The 20,008-nt window shown below is 38.3% G+C and overlaps 2 protein-coding genes across 4 annotated transcripts in view; both read right to left on the reverse strand.

Annotated features, from left to right (window-relative positions):
* Window positions 1-2,121: 2,121 nt before the first annotated feature.
* LOC111264670 (neuroguidin) lies at window positions 2,122-5,690 on the reverse strand. Its single transcript, XM_022840732.2, has 5 exons — window positions 5,549-5,690; window positions 4,712-4,876; window positions 3,730-3,863; window positions 2,788-3,234; window positions 2,122-2,481 (listed from the first exon to the last, which is right to left on the reverse strand). The coding sequence occupies exons 1-5, from the start codon at window positions 5,640-5,642 to the stop codon at window positions 2,293-2,295; spliced, it is 1,029 nt and encodes a 342-aa protein (XP_022696467.1). The 5' UTR covers window positions 5,643-5,690; the 3' UTR covers window positions 2,122-2,292.
* Window positions 5,691-5,749: 59 nt separating this feature from the next.
* The window catches only part of Tlk (Tousled-like kinase), a 47,178-nt gene continuing 32,919 nt past the window's right edge, over window positions 5,750-20,008 (reverse strand). For 2 of the 3 annotated variants that reach the window (XM_022840728.2, XM_086970156.1), the window contains exons 5-8: window positions 19,057-19,848; window positions 18,492-18,687; window positions 16,747-16,990; window positions 8,832-16,253 (exon numbers count right to left, since the gene is read on the reverse strand). In XM_022840728.2, coding sequence (XP_022696463.1) covers window positions 16,130-16,253; window positions 16,747-16,990; window positions 18,492-18,687; window positions 19,057-19,848 — 1,356 coding nt within the window. In that variant the 3' untranslated portion in view covers window positions 8,832-16,129. Of the gene's footprint in view, window positions 5,831-8,831; window positions 16,254-16,746; window positions 16,991-18,491; window positions 18,688-19,056; window positions 19,849-20,008 lie in introns of those variants that run through there. The other variant, XM_022840730.2, reaches the window with a different exon arrangement.

Genomic DNA, 20,008 nt, shown 5'->3' on the forward strand with positions numbered 1-20,008 from the left:
TTTGTATTAAATTATTAGCGGTCTCTTAAGACGGATGTACTGTCACAACCGAACCCGGCCTGCTTTGAAATTTTGAAATTGTTGGGATAGATTGGAAGTTTTTTCATATTTCACACACTTGCCCGGACCCTGGCAGCTTCTGGATGGCCATATACTTAGTATTCACGTTCCCATATGCAATTTCGCTGCCTATAGCTTCTCAAAGTATCGATAGTGAGATATGCTTGCTTAATAATTGCCCCTTGTTAGAGCATGGAGAATCTCGTAATCACACGAATTTAGATCAGGAGAATAAGCGCGTAAAAGCCAACATTGGATCTTAATCTAGGGAGTAATTGAGGTACAACGGTGAGGTCTGACATTGTAATCAAGTAACCAGACAGCGTGCGTCAGTTGTTCCGTAATTAGTCCGTTAGATAGTAGGCTACATTAGTTGTTTCCTTTTCGGCGACTATCTCATAATAGCAGATAACCCTGATGTTCGTAGCAAGTACGGCAATTAATTCTAATCACATAAGTCATTTTTTCAATGGCGCTCAACGCTTCAATCTCTGTTCTTGAAAAGTTTGCGCTATTTACGTATTGTTCTTTCCCATGGAACCTCCTTGCCTTATGCCCTTACCAATTTTAGATTTTCGCTGCCTTAAATTTAACCACTAAGCGTTGATTTTCAAGATTAAAGGATGCTTTTTCTTTTAAATTCACGTCTTTTTGGACTTCTACGCTCAGTATCGCCGTTAGGCATTCCACCAGAGGGTTGCCTCCTAGCACGAAATTAAGTCTGTTTATGCCCAAATTAAAACCTAGACCACAATGTGTCCCCAAATACGTTACTTACTAAGCTATCACGGGGATAAACTCACTTCTCCTGAAGTAAACTTAACTTAAAAGTTTACAGAAGATAAGAAGAAGTATTTCGCATAACTTCCGTAATTCAAAAGTTATTCAGTTTGAAAGTCCACCCAGATCAGTTATATATAATTTGTTAATACATGTAGAGATTTGTACTTCAAAACGAATTTTCTTGAAAATAACAAAACAGAAAAAACGTGTTGACCACGATTTTTTAATGCAAACAATATCGCGTAGTCGGACCTAAAATAATCTGATAATTATTATATTGGCTTATTATTTCGTGTACTTGTTATACACAGTAGCAGCTCTCTTTTAGTTTGCGTTGCGCGTGAAAGCCAAAAATAGATTTGTAATTCACATAGGTTTGTTGAAGTTATTCTAGTTTGCCCGAGTCAAGTCAAAAATAAATGAATAATACCTATCCGTCACCTAAAGACTATCTAAGATTTTCAAACAGTAGGTAGTAGTGGTGTGAAGGTCTTACAGTAGGACGAGGGTTGAGAGTCACAGACAACTTTTGGTTTGTCTATATTAAGAAGAAACGTAGTGTTTTAGTTGAGTACCTCATCTCCTTTTACGTCTGTTTATGTAAAACTTCAAAAACCTCTGACCGAAATCAAAAGATTTCGGTCTTTCACAATTCTGGCATTAGCTGAGGTACGTTCAATTAAAATAGCTTTTTGAGAGGTTTTTGCCGATTATTTGCTCTAATGATTCTTCATCGTTATCTACAAAAATAGCTTTCATGTAGCCCTTTTAGTGTTGTTTATGGCTTGGCAAGAGGTAAGGAGAACGTGTTGGTTCTACCCACAGCATCTTCACGAGTACTCATTTAAAATGATCGCTCGTAAATGCAAAACCGGACTAGAATATTGCTTTCAGAACTCCCACCGATCCGCCACCCGATAATCATGGCTCTACGAAGAAGCGAAGCCCATTTATTGACAGGGAAAGCATCTCCACGGATATTAAAGCCCTCCATGAAGCTTTCCTGTTGCGATAAAACCCTGCACGAAGATACCGTGTACAGTATAAATGCGTTCGTACAGCTTTATTCTTCAGATATTCTAGGTGTTGCGACCACCCTTAAGTTGCTACCATTTTTACTAGAAGGTAATAATATTACGACTACATACAAGCTGGTATATCAAGAGGGCAACACATTGGTTGCTACAAAGTACAACAGTAACATCTGAAGATTATACTATTATAAACATTGCACCTTCATCGATGTACCCAATAAGATAAAGAAAAGGATCGCACACATTAATTTCTAAGTAATTCCTTATATATTACTGTTTCGTAGAAAATCAGTGGTTTGTTCGTTGTTTTATTTTATAAAGGAACTTGTTTAATGTTAATATTTTTTAAATATTGGTATTGACTGAAAAGTCCAAACAACATGATAGAATGTCTTGTTCTAATATCATTCTCTCTTTATTTTTTTTTTCCTCTAAAACCCTTTTGGCCCCACTTTTTTTTATATTTCTTGGAACTAGCTTTCCGTCGCTTTTTTGATGGACCTTGATCTACAAAATCATGATCGCCCTGTCCTCCAAATTCCGTGATATCATCCAAAGCAGCGAAACCTTGCAAGCGATCAGCGTGCCTCTCTTGTTTAGACACCTGTTGCAGGGAAGCAAAAGGTACAAATCAATTATTGATCGATTAGCAAATCAAAAAAATGTTATACAACATTTGTTTCTTTCATATTTGAGTACATGGAAATTTTCAGTTTAGAGACACTAGTTATATGCGAACACCGTTGCAACTAGCGTAACATGATGACTGCAGCTCTTTGAACATATGTGAGACTGCTTGTAACAAGTACAGAATAATTCAATTAGCTAATTTAGAAACAAAGATCTAATAATACCGATCTCTCCATGATAGAGCTTCAAACTCCCCATCAACATATCAAAGCAACTTTACCTGTAATCGAACAAAGTTATCTTCTTCATATCGTTCGCGCTCCCGCTTGAGCTTATTCAGCCGCTCCTTGTGGGGGTTATATTCTTCGCGCACCTCCATTGGACCTTCGTGGAATTCCCTCTGAAGTTCTGCAATCAGACTGGAACTAAGTGCCCTTCGTTTGGCCTGCGTAGTTTGTCTATCTCGACGAGCCTCATGCGTCTCATCTTCAAGATACTGCAGCGGCGTTAACTTTGGTGGGACGTAAACTCCCGTGGAGGGCTTTGCCCTGTTAACGCTAGCAGCTCCTGGAGAACCGCTTTTAGACCTTGACGTACCATTTTTGGTAGCATCATTTGTCTTTTTTTCATCCTTTGCCGCCTCTTGATCGTTACCGCTGTTGATATTGTTGTCGAATTCAAACGCGTCGGGATTGGCTCTGAATCTCAGTGGATCGTTCTTGTCAACCTAGGTAACCACACGTGTGGAATTGAATCAAAGAGGCCAATAAATTTCTCTTCCTTTTTCTCCGTCGTAGTATCTAGATATTCCCCTTTTTAGAACAAATTTGATCTATTGTTTATAGCAAATCTGAATTAATCCCAATAAAAAGGATTAAATATGGTTAGGCTTCATTGAAACCGTATCCAGGAGTCTACTCTCGTTGTTTCGATTTTAAATAGGAAGGCAGATTTTCTTTATTAAGATCAATAAACGATACGGAATTTGCCGCGATGCCATCGCATGTCTTTCTACTACATTTAATAAGTATCTGGCAAATCTCATAATAAATAGAAACTAATTGAAAAGCGACATGTAATTTTATTAGAATCCGCGATCTCCCAAGCATAAGTCAAATTTTTTATCTAGTTTAGTAAGGATTTTCCTAATACATTTCATAGATTGTTATCAATTTTCGTCGATTTAACAACTGATATCTCATTAATAATACAAGAAATCTACCTTTCCAGTGGCTGCAATCTTTTGCATCTTCTGTAGTTGATATTTCAACTTTTGATCAATAGGTCGCATTCGCTCAAGTACTGTTCGGTATTCTATTAAGCGACGGATTGAGGGGCTTTCGGCAATCGATTTGCCTGTAATGGTTGAAGTAGAAATCATTGAATATGGCACACACATAAGTCACTATTACTTCCTTTATCTCAGGTGAGAAACGTTCGTGCTGCTTCAACAACGAGATGTGAAAGCTTTATATATATATATATGTATATATATATATATCTATCTGAAGATTACCAAGACTGGTATTATTAGACCGTTTTAATTTATTGCAACTCTCGAACTAGTAAGATTAAGGTAGCGTTCTTCGTGTCGTAAGATCTCCGCCCATCAGCAGATCAGACGGCAGTTGTCGGCTTCAAGATTAACATTTTTTTAACCTGGTCGTTAATTTTGATATTAGCGCACATGAAAAAAGGCTAAGAATAAACAAAAGTTTAACCATTTAGATAAACTGTTCAAATCTTGTTTACAGTTTAAAAAATTGATCCTTATCCGTGTTAGGAACGAGTTATCAACTGCAGTTTTTTATATGAAAGGCAAGAAACTTGGCCATGGCGTTTTGGCATCAAGTGAAAACCTTAATATCTGTTCATAGCAAGGTGTGCTAAAACCTAATTACAAATAACTTTAAAAGAGCTACTGATTCTTTCTGAGTTCATTGGAACGAAGAATCGATACTATTTAGCTTATTTTATCTGTTCCTGCGAAAATGCAGGGATAACGTGTCTGTCTTAAGAATATACAAAATGACCTATGTTCGAAACTAAAGGTAGACACAATTTACCTTGAGTTGGAACTTATTGTCGTAACTATTCATATATAACTTTTTGAGTTGGAAGGGGCTAGTTACCTGGAACAACGCATAACGGATATAAAACTCAAAACACTGAAACATTAATAATACTGAATTGCGTATAACCACCTTTGAGTTTGCTCTGGACGACATCGTTTATGTCGATCAAGTAGCTAAGCAGCATGTGATTCTTTAGTTCAAGCCATGAAAGGCCATCTTTCGTTTCACGACCAGAAATATCCAACTGGAGTGACTCCAGCATCTGGCAAAATGCTCCTGTCCTGTCCCGAAGCTCTAAAAAAAATGTGGATCGTAAACAGGAATGTTATTGACATCTCACACAAAATCACAAAGGGATTTAGAGTTAGGGCAGAACATGCTTAACTCAACAAATATTGACATCCATCATGCCTATGAACTTGAATTGCTAGGACAAAAATCTGATATAACGTTCAACATAAAACACCCGTACATTTTCAAAGGAGTAAAAATACCCTAATCGGTTATAGTTTTGGCAAGATTGCGTAATAGATTGCAGTTTTCATCGATTTTTTACTTGTTCTGTGAAGTTCCACGGGTGAATTAACAACTGTACTTCCTTTTTTTACAAGTACGTGTAAAAAAGCAAGTACAGTACAAGCAAATATATATATTGCTTCGTTGTCTGATCGTCGTTAATTCGTTAAAAGTTAATGACAACACCTTCTTTACATAGTTAAGTAATATTGGGTCGGTCACTACTAGGAAGCATGAAATCTTTCAGTAAAACAAATTTTTACGAGACGGCTCAAAGAGAATTTCGACTATACATCATTTCCTTCCATTTGCTCAGTTTTGTGTGTACCGACCTTTTTTACCCGCCATATAACACCAAGCAATTTAATTCACTCTCAAACCACTCTCCGTGCTTCCTAAATCACCTATCTATATATATATATAATAATCTAATAATCTAAATAATCTAACCTGAGAATATTTTCTGTAATTGGATAACGTTTTGATTCTCTTCTGTTTTTCCATTGAAATCACTTGGCACGTGCACATTGTCGCGGACGGCCATATTTACACCTCGACGACCACTTGATGGCCGTTCCTACTATTTGGTTACATATGCAAATCAACGGAGTTCGCAGCGGCATGATATCGAACTCAATGGAACGTTGAACCCTGTGGCGCTCGTCCAAATCATACAGAAACCGCGTTTTTCTCAACTGAATAAAGTGGTCTTCATGTGCGTACTCATACATGCTAAGTAAGAAAAAATAAACATCATTTTTAATAACTGATCGGTATTTTCTGCTTCTGATCATCTAGATATTATCTCACAACCCTATACATCCGTATACCGATAATTTATATCTTATAAAAAAGATATAAATTGTAAAGTATTGAGTGCATCTGTTGACAACAACTGGATAGTTCCAACGTGCAAAGCAATTGAACTACAAGATGAACACAAAGCACATTGCAACAAAGCAAACCTATTGCCCAAATAGCAAAAACTTGAATGATGTGTGCAGTCAGTTTGATTTGTACGTGTGTTAAGCTGATATCGTATATAATATCGAACAAACGATAGAAAATGCCGTCGTTGTCAATTAATAAGTGTATATTGGCAAAATATGTTTACCTAGATATGGAGCACCATGTCTAAGCAATTCCTTCACATTATCCTTATATAACTTAATTTTGACGAAATAATTTACCGATTGCTGTTTTATTAATTTTATCAAATGCCAAAATGAATGAAATAATTATTAGAATATTATTTAGAACGCGGACATAACATGTATGATCCACATGTCTCCTGGAACAAAACTTCACACATGATAACCTCGGACTCGAAGAAAGATGAAAAGTTGAATCTATGAGATACAGAAGTAGATTAGGTAAAATTGTTTCTTAATAAGCTTGTAATATACACGTCTAAACTTTAATATCTTTTTCTATTTCACATGCATTATAAAATGAATAACTTGAAAACTCGATTTTTGCAATCAGACTTTGTAAGGATCCGAATTACAAACTTAATGGAATTTTTGAAATTTTTTCGCAATCTGCTAATAAAACCAGGGAAGTCGGATACAGTTTTTCAAGTGAAGAAAAATGTGAGTGTGAAAATTGATAATGGATACACAGAATTAGTTATATTTTCTTTCGTTTATTATAACTCTAAAGGTAAAGTACCTTCGCTTAGGAATGTACACATTTAACGTAAATGAGTGACGGTGGAAGAGGAATACATCGCGCATGCCTTCGACGACACTAACAATCACACCTTCTGACTAATTTTTATTATAAAAAGAAGAATCGATTTTTTTTGTACTTCGCAAAGCAATATAATGAAATTAATTTTTCTTTTGATGAATAAGTTCTCTATTTAGAGTCATATCAGGAAACTCGTTGGTACGTATCTCTAAAAGTGAATTTTCTAGCTGTCTATTCCTTGTTCGGTAACGGTATTACCTTGGAGCATCGTCCTCACTCAAAACGCTGTAAGACAACAGGATTAAGGGAACATTGTGTTAAATGTACGAAACCAATAAGGCACCATGTACTTAAAGCGTATCCAGTGAGTGTGCTCGCATCAGGTATTATCAGGAAAGTCAAGGAATCTTCTTACCATCTAAATCCTTAGCAGATTATAAGTTACTGGTTGTCTGTGTAAGATACTATTTTTATAAATAAAGTGTGGCTTAATAAAAGTCACACTTTTTACACTTAACGTCGGCAAATAACACCATAGGCTACGTATTCATGTATAAACAGCATAAATACAATATACATAGAACGTGTAGTTCAATGTATCTACGGCAACGAGTATTATAGGATAGTGTAAAGTTTACGAACGAAAACATTTAACCCGCCCTCGAAATAAACATATGATTGAAATGCTTACAGCTAGATTGGCATATTTGGCTATTTTCTTAGGTGTTTTCGATGCGAACTCTTCTGCTACTCCAACAAATCTAGAATAATAAGCCTCGAATAGAAAGGAATTTTGCTCCGCTTTCTTCACCAATTCATACCATCCACTCCCGATGTACCCTCTTATTTTAATACTTTGATGTGCTTTTGAAATGCTGAAATTATTCTCCATTTATCCAAACATCTTATCGTAAGCTTTTACAAAAAGTAATAAGAAGGGTACCTTTATTAATGAAATCGGTCGATTACTTTTAGCATTATAAATAGCTCTGCTAAGCCGCACCATACTCGACTGTACATTTCACTATGCGAAGTAATCTGTGGAAGGCAAGCGTGTGCTTGGCCAACCTCTCTTTAGCAAGCAAGAACTACGAGATAGCTTTGATACCATGAGAGAATTAAGACAGATGGTTGACGTGCATAAAAACAATCAAAGGGTTCAATTTAAAACTAGATGGGATCGAAAAGTGCGATATGCGAGAGAACGGGTCGAATTTAGGGTATGGAAAATCACACAAAATGTAAGAGCATCTGATCCTAAAACGGTGTGTGATATCAATACAAAGAATAGTAAAAACTTTATCATACGATAATTTGGACGGAAAATGTATTGTAGAATTGAATAGGCTGTGTATAGTGTAGAGAATACACATATATCTTAAGCAACGGCCAAAGCGCCTTGATGCAAAGAGGTGATATGAACTAAGTCGATCAATTATTACATCTACCGAGTGGAATGAAGCTAGCGTTTTACCAAAAATATCTAGTTATAAATAATTTAGTTTAAAATTGACAATTTGCCAGCATATGAAGAAAATTGACATGCTATTAGAATAATTAGTATTTTACATGCTTATTTGCTAGTCCTCCACAGAACTTATGCAAAAGCTACTCAGTAAAGCAGTTGTGTCTACCACCTTTTTATCCGTGCTTTTTTCTTTGTTTAATTTAAAGAAGCTTAGCCATAGCGACAGAAGAAAGATAAGTGCCTCATCAATAACGCGACGACAATCTAATTCGTCATTTTAGTAAACGCTTTTAGGGAAAGTTCGTCGCTTACATGGCAAACGTGATTATACTTCGGCATATACGTCGCTATATAAACACCATTACGCTGTTCGGTTAAGACATAAATATTGCTTCAGCGCCACTTCTCAGCCTTTTAAAGAGCAAAATGTAGCACACATAAATGTTAGCCTTTAATTGTCAATAGCCCTAACATCCCCAAAATATAAATCTAGCATTTCAACAAACGTATGCGTCGACAATTCAGAAGCCTAATTATTCTACACTGCTTTATCTACAACTGAGAACAAAGAACTCTCTCTTAAACGACGATTCATTTCTCGTCTTATTCTTTGCAGTCTTTACGACTCCTTCAGTTTCGTTTATTTATTTTCATCTTTACTTTTTCATTTTTGTCTCATCTCACGTCCTCGCATCCACACACAATTGTTCATCTTTTTTCTTGTACGCTCGCGTATATTTCTTTCACGTCCGCATTCTCTCGTTATTTTTCTCCGCTTCCATTTCATGTACAGCTTTTCCACGTATTCGTGTTTGTTGTTGTTGGTGTTGTTGTTATCGTCGAGTTTTTCATTTTATTATTGTTGTTATTATTATTATCCTTAGTATTATTATCATTATTGTTGTCGTTATTATGATTATTATTATCATTATTGTTATTATCATGGCCGATATCATTCATTGCGTCATATCTTGCTTTCCTGGTGATAGGCCGATTCTGCCCAGCTCGCGTGAATAAACGGCCTGATCCTATTCTCTGTCCAAATTTATTTTTACCACATCCCTCCCCTCCTCATCTCTGTATGTTCCATTATGTTGCTCGTTTTTTTTTCACTTCGACTCAACTCTATTATACACGCATTCTATCTAGAAGCCCGGAAATGTCCTTGGTATCTCTCACGCTTATTAAAGACCGACCCACATCTTAAGTCTTACTTGGTGTGTGCTCGGAGAACCTCTAAAAGATCACACCCGTAATCCACATCGAGGTCCATATACCGTTTATGTTACCATCATCATTACTGATGGCGTCGTCGTTATGTGGTCACTGTGCTCCGACGTATTCGGCTTTTATCGGCGAAAGGTTCAAGTGCTGCCTCTTTCTGACGTCGGATCGGACCGTTGCAGAAACAAAGTCAAACAGACCACCAGAATTGTATGTTATAAGCTACATTACCATCCCTGCTTCTTTGCCTCTGCTTCCTTACTTCAACCTGTCTGTGCTTCGACCCACTCGTTTACTCTATATGTTCTCAGTGTCCACGGTGTTTTTCGTCGCTTCATTAGCATTATCAATATTTGTTGTCGCTCTTTATATTAATATTTACAAGCACCCCATATGTTTTCGCTCCCCTCAGGCCTTAAGGCCTGTTTCTACCAACTCCTCGCTGCTGCTAGTCCGAAATTCTAAACACGAAATTTTCTTTTCCCTTTCGTTTCTGTTAGGCATTGGTTTGCGCGTGGTGTAAGACTTCGATGAATCCCGTCAATTTTCTTCCCTATGCTTAGCTTCGACTGAACCCAGCGAAAGTCGACGAACGCTAAACAGATTAACACTCCTCTAGCAGAAAATCTGAACTGCTTTTCCGTGCCTCCCTACTAACTGTGTCTTCACGCTTGCTTCGAATACCGCCCTCCTGATAAACATAATTCTTCACCATCCATGCACGCCATTACATCCGTCTGCCGAAGCATCTACAGCTCACGTCAGTTTTGACCAAAAACGAGGTCAGACCCAATCACTTGTAGTTCGACTGTGTGAAGTAGCGGATGACAATCAAAACATCAAAACATCGAAAAATGGCCGTACTGCTATACCCATTTTGTTGACTTCTGAATTTGCATTAGTATTATTCTATCCAAATTTTTCTCGTATCGACACTTCGAATTGTTCTGCTTAAAACGATACTTGCAACAGTCAATTCTAGAGGGTATAATCAACCGAGGACCTCCAACCAAACGTAACGAAATTCAAGGTATCAACACGTCTGCTACAATGAATCCGAATGCGAGAACCACGACAGCCGCATGCCTACCTATTACTTATTTTATTTACTACAGCCTTGGTCGCTTTTATAGATATAACAGCAATTAAAAGATCATAGTGTAGTGTAGGAAGGAAAGAACATAAAATTAGAGCAGCACACAATTGGTTCTCCAGCTGATGTAAGTTTAAGGTAGCATATTCAATTTGATCCAATAACAATTTTAATGAATTAACATACAATTAGTTACTAGATAATGGATAGTTAAGTGTTAACTACCCATTCAATAACTTGCTTAAGACCAGGTTCGCTCTGATTAGTCACGCAGCCTTAACTATCATTTATACAGAAATCAATTATTCATCCAAACCATACACTAGTATGCCTACCCATAAATAATACACATCATCAAGCAGGCAGTAGGAGCAAATCATTCGATCATGGCATACGGAAATCACCTACTCATCTAAAGTCAACTTACTAGAAATTTGTAAGCTAGAAATCAGTAAACATCGACTAAAACACCTATTACGGCTGCAATAAACCCACCCCATTAATAGGTCTTAGCACTATTTAAGATAGTTTGCCCCTTATTTTAATTTAGCAATTAACTAGTAGCCAGTAGTTATTACAATGCTCATCCAGGTCAATGCTTAGCTACAGCCATTAACGTTTACGACAAAAAGACAAATATAAACTCGATCCGTACGTTTGCACTAGTAAATATAATAAGTAATTTTACAGCAAATATCAAGGGAAGCTCTTTCATGCGAATAGACTAGCGAAGATCCGTTGCGAACATAATAGCTACCTTTTCGTTATTGCCTAAAATAATCGAATCGTATTCCGTAGCGCCTGGATCAGACACACTGATCTCATTTCAGACACAAACTGAATAGGTTTTCTAGAAGAGATTCGAGCCCACCCGAAATTTAACCATGGAAAGATTACCCCTACACTGGTCTGTGATTCTTTTTCATCAATACACCTTCAAAATAATCCTTCAGTTCTTCTCACATATATCTGTAATTTCCGTCAGTTCGCTGTCTTTTGAACCTCATCTATCGTACCATTGGTTACATAAACGTATTAATGTGCTCTATCTTATTAATATCGATATGTCTTTCAGTTCAAATCTCGCTCATTTGTTCTGTTGTACTCTGGCAGGAACTGCTTTTGACTGATTTAGCGAAAGATACATTTATGAGTGTATCACTTAGAGTATCAATTAAACATCTAACTAAATATGAACTGAGCTTTTCCTGCTTATCTGATTACCGGATTGTTACGTTCTAAATTAATTAGGCTATACGTGTCTTATTTAACGACCTTCATTTGTGTATAATATATAAACCTAGCAGCCGTCATCCGCATTCTCAGCTCTCTGATATCATGTAATTAATAATTTAAAGATGGCAATTATCAAATGAAAAAGTAGCAGTCATAGAACAAAATTTTGAATATAACGAAGCAACAAATACGCTGTCTCTATTTGGAATTCTAGTGTAACTGCGGGGTCCTTTGTAGCTAAGTTCTTGGTAGATCGAAAGTTCAAACGATGTGTGGTCATTTGTCAATGTTAGCATTTTAATATCATTTCAAAGTCCGAATGTCAAGTTCTATGTTGTTTTTTCAACTCCACAACTCCTGAAGGATGTACATTTGGCAGACGGAAATAATGGCCTACACTTTCTCTCTCTCTATATTATATCTAATAGGCATTGGTTGCCATAATCACAAGTAGGGGCGCATTTTTTTTCATGTATTTCCTCCGACTCGATGAGTTGGTTTGCTGAATATGTACCATCTCATTATTATAACCATCATCGTTGAAAAACCATGTAGATGTGCGCTCTTCGCTCCGACTACCTGATTTCCTACACGAAATATCGTGAGATATTCGTATGCCTGTCTGTTAGCTCGCGTTAATCTGTCTACGGTAGCCGCGTTCTCTTCTGGTAAATTTCGGACTCTGTGTTTGCGGATACTTAAACACGGAACATGTGCTCTGCAGCAAAGGTGGTTAAATCTATCGCCACCTCCCTGTCTATCCTGAAGACCTAGTGCGGCTGGCGTAAAAAGATACGGTAAGTGTAGGTTGATATAACTATCCGCTTGATTTGACCGTTGTTTCTTTTACACGCTTACCTTTGCCCGCTCCATGGATTTGTGGGCGTACGTAATTGCTGTGTTCGTCTCTATATGTATGTACGCAGATGTCTGTGGCAACCGTAAACTACCGATTCTTGTCATCCAGTCATTCATTAACTGTTTATTCTCCTCCATCATTTATTTATTATTATTCTTACTATTATTATCATTATTATTATTATAATTGTGCGACGCCGTAAAACACAGGCCGTAGTAAACAGAGTGTAGGAGCGACAAGTTGCGGGATCGGCTACCATTACCACAGCGACCGCTTTGCTACGCTGCTCTTGACACGATATAATAAATAACTTCAGAGACACACTTCGCTCGTTTTTTTCTGGTCAATACTCCTAGCCACTGACTATACAGTGCACGAAGATGAGTACGTAAATTGTACTAAATTAGTCTCTTCTCAAGGATTCAAGCGGCGAATACCGGAGTTATCCTATTATGTCTGAGAATTATTTATTAGGACTGAGCCAATACGCCGGCATCGACATTCAGCTGTAGCCAGGACCATTGACTCTGTTCTCAAAACGTCGCAGAATTGGTCGGTCATCAACCAACATCACATAAGCGCACGCAAATTGACTCGGGTTTTCAACCGACGTCATATGGCCGTGCGCGGGTAGAAAACGAACCCCACTGTCGCATAAGCGGACATACACCATCAAAGACCATACACCAATTGTATGTGCATTCGCCGTTACAGGCCAGCATACACCGCAATGAACAATCCTGATTACATACTGTTTATTTGTTTTTTCTAATTATAACACTTCAAGAGATTCTAAAGCAGCGTAGTCGGCACAGTCATGGTAGGTAGCAATTCTAGCTGAGTTTGACAATCTTAAATCGATTGGTTGTCTTTGTTAATTATTCATAAAGCAGATCAAGGATGCATCGAAGACTTTTTATTGTCACGCATCCGAACGTCAGTGAACATATAGGTAATAACTGCCAACCAGCCCACACCACCACCCACCACATAATTCTCTTTCACAACTTTCTCTTTCACAATTCTCTTTTTTTTCGAACTAAAAATTCACGTTTTTTCACCCGTTCTATACAATACACTACTCAATATCAACTCGCTTCGTACAATGCATCCATTCATTCATTGCTAGCCGCCCATGAAATAGCGTTTTTCTTCTACTCACCCATTAAACTTGTCGCTCAATTTACTCTCCTTAACTTCTTCGGCCGACCAACCGCCATCTACGTCTATCATCACCATCATCATTGTTATTACCATCATCATTATCATTATCCATATCATTATTATCATCATCGTCGTCGTCGTCGTCTTTGTAATTATCGTCATGGTCATAATGTTGTTCTACGCCTCACAGCTCATACAACTTCAGTTCTTTATTTTCATCTTGTAATGTTGTTCTTCTTGTTGATGTCCTCTTTCGCCATCATCCTTTTTCTCTCTACTTTTTTTGTTTACTACACAAGCACACTCATGTTTCTTTCGTTCTTTTTTCTTATTTTCATTGTCGTTGTTACTGTTGATGCTGATGTTATTGTTGTTGTATTCCTTGTCTATTTGTTGCTTCATTTGTTTGGTTGGCTTGTACAGCAGCAGTAACCGGTCCACTTTCCGGCCAAACCCGCCTACGTTGCTATTACTGTACTAAATCTTCGTTCACCGTTATGTCCCATCTTCACGATGATTTATCGCGGCACATTGTTCATTGCTGATAGCCTAGTCGTCACCATTTACACCGTCGTCATCATCATCAGCACCACCTTCCTTTATACTTTATTTAACATTTAATCATCTGCAATTCGGCAATGTCTTTCTCAGTTTCCTGTTCACCCATTGTTGCTTTCGTTCCTTTTGCCCCATCTGTCAATCGATCAACCCATTCTATTTCCCTGCTATTTAACGCATGCGCGTTTCATGGTACCAGGCAGCCACTCACGCATCCACTGAATCTCTCAGTTTACAAGAAGGACACACCAAACATACACGCACATTTTCTTCTTTTCTCAGTGTCTTTCTCCACCTTTTTGTGGCCTTTTTCTCTCACACGGCACTCGAAGTATCAAAATTCAAGTGGCACGTATGTATTGACCAGCACGCGTTGATAGAGGTCGACCTATTGGCGTGCCCCCTACATTGTCTTCAAGTGAAGCTTTGTAACGCTTCCATCGTCGCCCCGCAACTGCTCCCTTTTCCGTTTTGCTTTCACCGATTTCTTAGCTGTTCCGTTTACATCTACATTCACATTTACCTTTCACTATATCTTCCGTGTTGCTCAGTCGATAGATAGCTAGCTCAATGTATTTATTAGAATGTATTTGTTGTCTGTGTCTGTCAATCGATTGTTTCATTACAACTTCGTTATAATTCGTTTATATCGTAATCATCAGTATTATTATTTTGTTTGCCATCATCAATAGCATCAGTATTATTTTACCATCATTATTATTATTATTACGAAGCCACCACGTCTTGCTTTCCGTATATATATATATATATCATCACTATAGGTTCTATACAAGGATTTTTTGCGCGGTATCATCGTTACCCATGGTCGCTATGGCTTCCGCAGTGTCGTACTAACACACTGTTAAGGAAAGCCAACTAACATCCTTCTTTGATTCGACTAATTTCCCTAGCTTTAGCATTTTTCACAGGTTTCTTTTTTTCCAAGGATCAGTCCATTTGTATCGCACAGAACAGGTGTTTGTCCCGCCTGCACTTCCCCCCCCCCCCCCTTAATGGTAATTGTAGTACTAGTAATTGAAATCATCGAAGTAGAAATAATGGCGGACGCCTTTCGCTGAGGAAACAAACATGAAAATAGTTAATACATGTACAATCGTCTAGATGTTTTCTCGCGGATGAGTTTTTTCATCGAATGTTTATGGGCCGTTTTGATGGTGGCCCGCACAGCCACGACTGCTTTTCTTTTCTCATCATGAATCAGCTCGAAACGATGATCGAGCGGCTTGGCACCGATATTGATCTAAATTTTAGCCGGCTTATAGCATGATTCGGTGCCACTGACGGTCGATTGAGTAAATTGGCTTTATCCTCCCACCTCGCGCTCTCTTAATTTGTGTCGTGTGTTTATGTACGTTGACTTGCTACACGAACATTGTTTCCTCGCTGTTGAAAGATGTATTTTAAATCTTCATTTCGCCATTGGTGTGTTGCTGATACTCTCCCATGCTCATGATTCCTTTGACTTTTTAATCTTACTTTCTTCTGTTGCTGAGCGTGTCATTCGTGTTGCCTTGTTCTTCGGCGTTCCCCAATCGATTAAGTGTTTCACAGCAGCGGTAATGTAACTTTTAAGTTGGTTGTTGTATCGGTTGTCCTTTCTGTCCTTTCCAATGGCTGTTCTCTGCTTCTCCTTTATATATATATATATATATATATATATATATATATATCGAGTTGTTAAATGTTGGTACAACGCAACGGCGCGTATGGCGGTAGCTACGTAGGTGTTGTGGGCACTGCAGAAGAGGAGGCCCGGCCTCCATGTTTCGTTGGCTTGAGGTACTCCTCGTTAGCCAAAGCTATCACATCAATACGGTCCTCTTTCCGGTATTGCAGACACCTGATAAATAGACAACGAATTGTTTCAAAGGATTTAAACTGAGTGGGTTCTTGGACAAATCATGCCTATGCATAGAAAATGGGCTCAGCTTTTTTGCTAGAGTATTTTCTCAGTATTTGTTACTATAGCTCTTAGTTTTGGACGAAAAAGGATACACATATATGTACTGGTAAAGTCAAAGTTGCCTTTAAAGTGATTTTCCAAACTGTCCACACTTGCTAATCCAATGAATGATAGGTACTATATTATCTGTTATGAATGGAATTGACCATTCAAGACATTTCCTCAATTATCAATAATGCGTGATCCAGAATTACCGAGAAAAACCCAAAAAACTGAATTTCTTACAGAAGTACCTGTTTTATGCTTGATTTATTTTTGTGTTTTTTTTTAATCGACAGCGTTCGTATGAAGTAAAATTAATAAAAAATTGAACGTTCCTATCGTTGTAAGAGTATCATTACATATATTATATGCTTTAGAAGTTACTCACTTTTTAATAAACTGTTTAGCCTCTGGCGATACGGCGGGTTTGGCGGGAAAATCCACTTCTGTTGCCTTTAAGATAGTATTTTCTTCAAGAATGGTCGCCTGACTCTGGTTATGCCCAAAAGGCTTCTTTCCATATAGACACTGATAGAAGATGACTCCCACTGACCAGACGTCTACTTTTGAACTGATTTTCGGCGGATTTCTACCGACGATGAAACACTCAGGTGGTAGGTACCAATATGTACCTGAAACATTGCTTGTCTGGCTGAGTATCTAAATACAATAGAGGCTACTTCAAAAGCACTTTGTGTTGTATTAACAGGATGAATTGTTATCAGCCTTTCTTATAGAATACCTTATTAGATCGGAACTTCGTTTTTGTCCAACGGAATGAATACTATCATTAATAAAAATAACTATAGAGGCTAAAATTTTCCAACTCTTACAAACGCATCCGGCAACCTTTGAAATTGAATAACCTTTGAACCAGTTGGGCCAAAATTATGGTCTTTAATATATGTTAGAGATATTCTTCATCTTTTATACATTTGTAATAGCGCTCTGAGGGCTTTTAGACAGCCATGTACTTACCATTTGCATGGCCATATGTAATTTCTCTATCTATGGCTTCTTAAAATAGATCAATGATGGAATATGCTTGCCCACTAGTTACTCCGGGGAATGAAGAACCCCGTATTCGCACGGATCACAATCGGCAAAATAAGCGAGTCGAAACTAACGCTAGAAATTCCTTTACTCAATGCATAAAGTAATTGAGGCATAGTGATGAGGTCTGGCATTGTTATCAAGTAATCAGAGTACGTATTTTCGTTTGTCGTGCCAACAGTCGATGAGTGTCTTACACAACTTGAAATAGGAGGCTGCACTCATTGTTTCATTTTCGGTGAGTATCTCATAGTAACAAATAAATTTAGCTTACAGCACCCCTGATGTCCACTGGAATTACTACCATTGTTCTATGTCCGAGCCTACTCGACATCGATACTCGATTTCTTTCTAGGACGACACTATTCTCTCATCTGGTCTCTCTCCAGCTGACAGTAGGGATTGAACTCATTGTTATTGAAGCTTCACGTACGTGGAATACATCAGAAAACCGACTCTTTCTTACAGGCCTGAGGTCAATTTAGGGGGACCCACTTTTTTATCTGTTTTCCGCACTTTCGGTATTTGAGTTATAGGTCGGTACATTACATGTGAAATGCTGGTCTTCGCCGACAGAGTTCTTAGGGTCCAAGTTCTGTTTTCGTGAAATGCCTCCTTAATTGCAGTAATAGGTCCTTGTCTTTTTCTAGCAACGCATTGTGGTTACGCTTAGGGCTTCCTTACTGCTTATACCTTCATTAATCTTCGATGAATTTTCGCAGGCCGTGGCCTTAGGGAAATGTGAACTTGACGACGGAGCGTTGATTTTCGAGTGTAAAAGAATGTTTTTCTTTCTAAAATTATTTCTCCCAGAGCAAATTCAACCGCTTTTCACTGATAAGTGTAGAATGCTAATATACTTACCGACCAAATTTCGTTTGTTAGTACTGCGTAGTTCAGAATTTATTAAATTTCAAAGTCCGCCAGATTCGCTTGTCAGGTCCTAATATTATACAGGCTAATGTTTGTTGTAAAGAAAATCAGCTATAACAGACCAGGCCGATGATACACACAAGGAAGTTTTACACATGAAGCATGCGTCGATTTTTTCGCAAGAGAAATGCTACTTTTGCCACCTACCTGCGCCCTGCGACGTGAGGTCCATACCGTACTCCGGAGAGTAATTATCATCGTCCATGATTTTACTCAAGCCAAAGTCCGTGATCTTGATTTCGCCCGACAGACATCCGCTACCCAGCAATATATTGCCGGGTTTTAGGTCGTAATGTATTATGGGAGGTTTTATCTCGTTCAAGTATTTTAAGGCATGCACCACCTGTAAGCAATCAAACGGCAATCGAAAACAGAGAGATTTGTTTGATACTAGACGCGATATACCTAGAGATCTTCGTGTGATGGCTTGTCTCTGTATGATGGCTTTTTATATCGTACCAGTTCTTTTAGATGAAAGATATGAGCATTGCAATTTCAAAGGTTTCTTTAGTAGACTGCCACATGAGACTACACAAAATATACCATCTCGTTCCACTTCACTTAGTTAATGCTCTGGTAAAAAAAAAAAAGAAGAATTACTAACATAGTAGGTTTTCATATCGAATTGTCACATAATAATATACGTTCTTACTTATTTGTGTTCATTTTTCTTCCTGTCGCAATGTCTCCGCAGAATCGTACATCTACATACCTGCATAACTATACATCTTGCCTCGCGTTCCGGAATACTCTTGTGTTGCTTGAGATAGAAGTCTAGGTCGTGGCCGTCACAGTACTCAAGAACCGTACAAAAGCTGTTTGGATCGATTTCGAACACATCGTAGAGTCGAACCACCCGCGGATGATCTAGCGCTTTATGAATGTTGTACTCACGTAATGCGTGCTTGATGTAATTGGCTTTCTTATCATCTTTCCAATCTTTGTTTAGTTGGTGAATTTTACACGCAACATATCGCTGCTCTTTCAGATCGAATGCTTTGTGTACTTCACTGAAGCCACCCTTTCCAAGCAGTATCAATAATAGGTATCGTTCGTTTAGAACGGGATGGTTATTGAATCGAGACGCATCTTCATTGTGGATTCGCTTCAACTCTCGTATATGCAGATTTCGTTCCCGTTCGAGTTTTTCCAACTCGAGCTGGAGGTCGGTATCTTCCTTCTTGAGCGTTTGGCCTCGAAGCTTTAGAATCTCTTCCTGTTCGTAGTATTCGTACCATGTCAACCGCGCCGTGTCTTTTGGCGAGTCAGGTTTAACAAATTCACCACCGCCGTTTGGTGCGCCTTGAGCACCAGACCCCGTTACGAGGCCGCCAGTCGTTTGATTCTGGCCAGTGGCACCTTTTGCCCCTTGGCCTTTGCCAGCCTGCGTTGATCCTATTGGTTTCCGTTTTTGCAATAGCTTGCGTTGTCGCTCGATCTCTTCGCGCTCCGACGCTACCTGCTCCTGCTTCTTTAGCAACTCTGTGAACGCGTGGCCATCAACCTGTAAAGGGCAAAAACAACAAAACCCGTTTTAAATTGGCATCAATTTGCTTCTCTTAATGCAACGTAAGCAACCAGACGTTGGAGGTTATATATAGTCATCGGTCGATCGAATAAGGCCGCCTAAAAATTACAGACTTCGTCAAAGTTGCTCAAATTAA

This window comes from Varroa jacobsoni, unplaced genomic scaffold (assembly GCF_002532875.2).
Source record: "Varroa jacobsoni isolate VJ856 unplaced genomic scaffold, vjacob_1.0 scaffold_885, whole genome shotgun sequence".
NCBI lineage: Eukaryota > Metazoa > Arthropoda > Arachnida > Mesostigmata > Varroidae > Varroa > Varroa jacobsoni.

What these genes read in the sequence shown, in the direction of transcription:
- LOC111264670 (XM_022840732.2), bottom strand. Translation starts at nt 5,642, where the DNA reads ATGGCCGTCCGCGACAATGTGCACGTGCCAAGTGATTTCAATGGAAAA. An exon ending in ATTACAGAAAATATTCTCAG is followed by an intron (nt 4,877 to 5,548) that starts GTTAGATTATTT and finishes CATTTTTTTTAG; the next exon opens with AGCTTCGGGACAGGACAGGA. An exon ending in AGATTGCAGCCACTGGAAAG is followed by an intron (nt 3,235 to 3,729) that starts GTAGATTTCTTG and finishes GTGGTTACCTAG; the next exon opens with GTTGACAAGAACGATCCACT.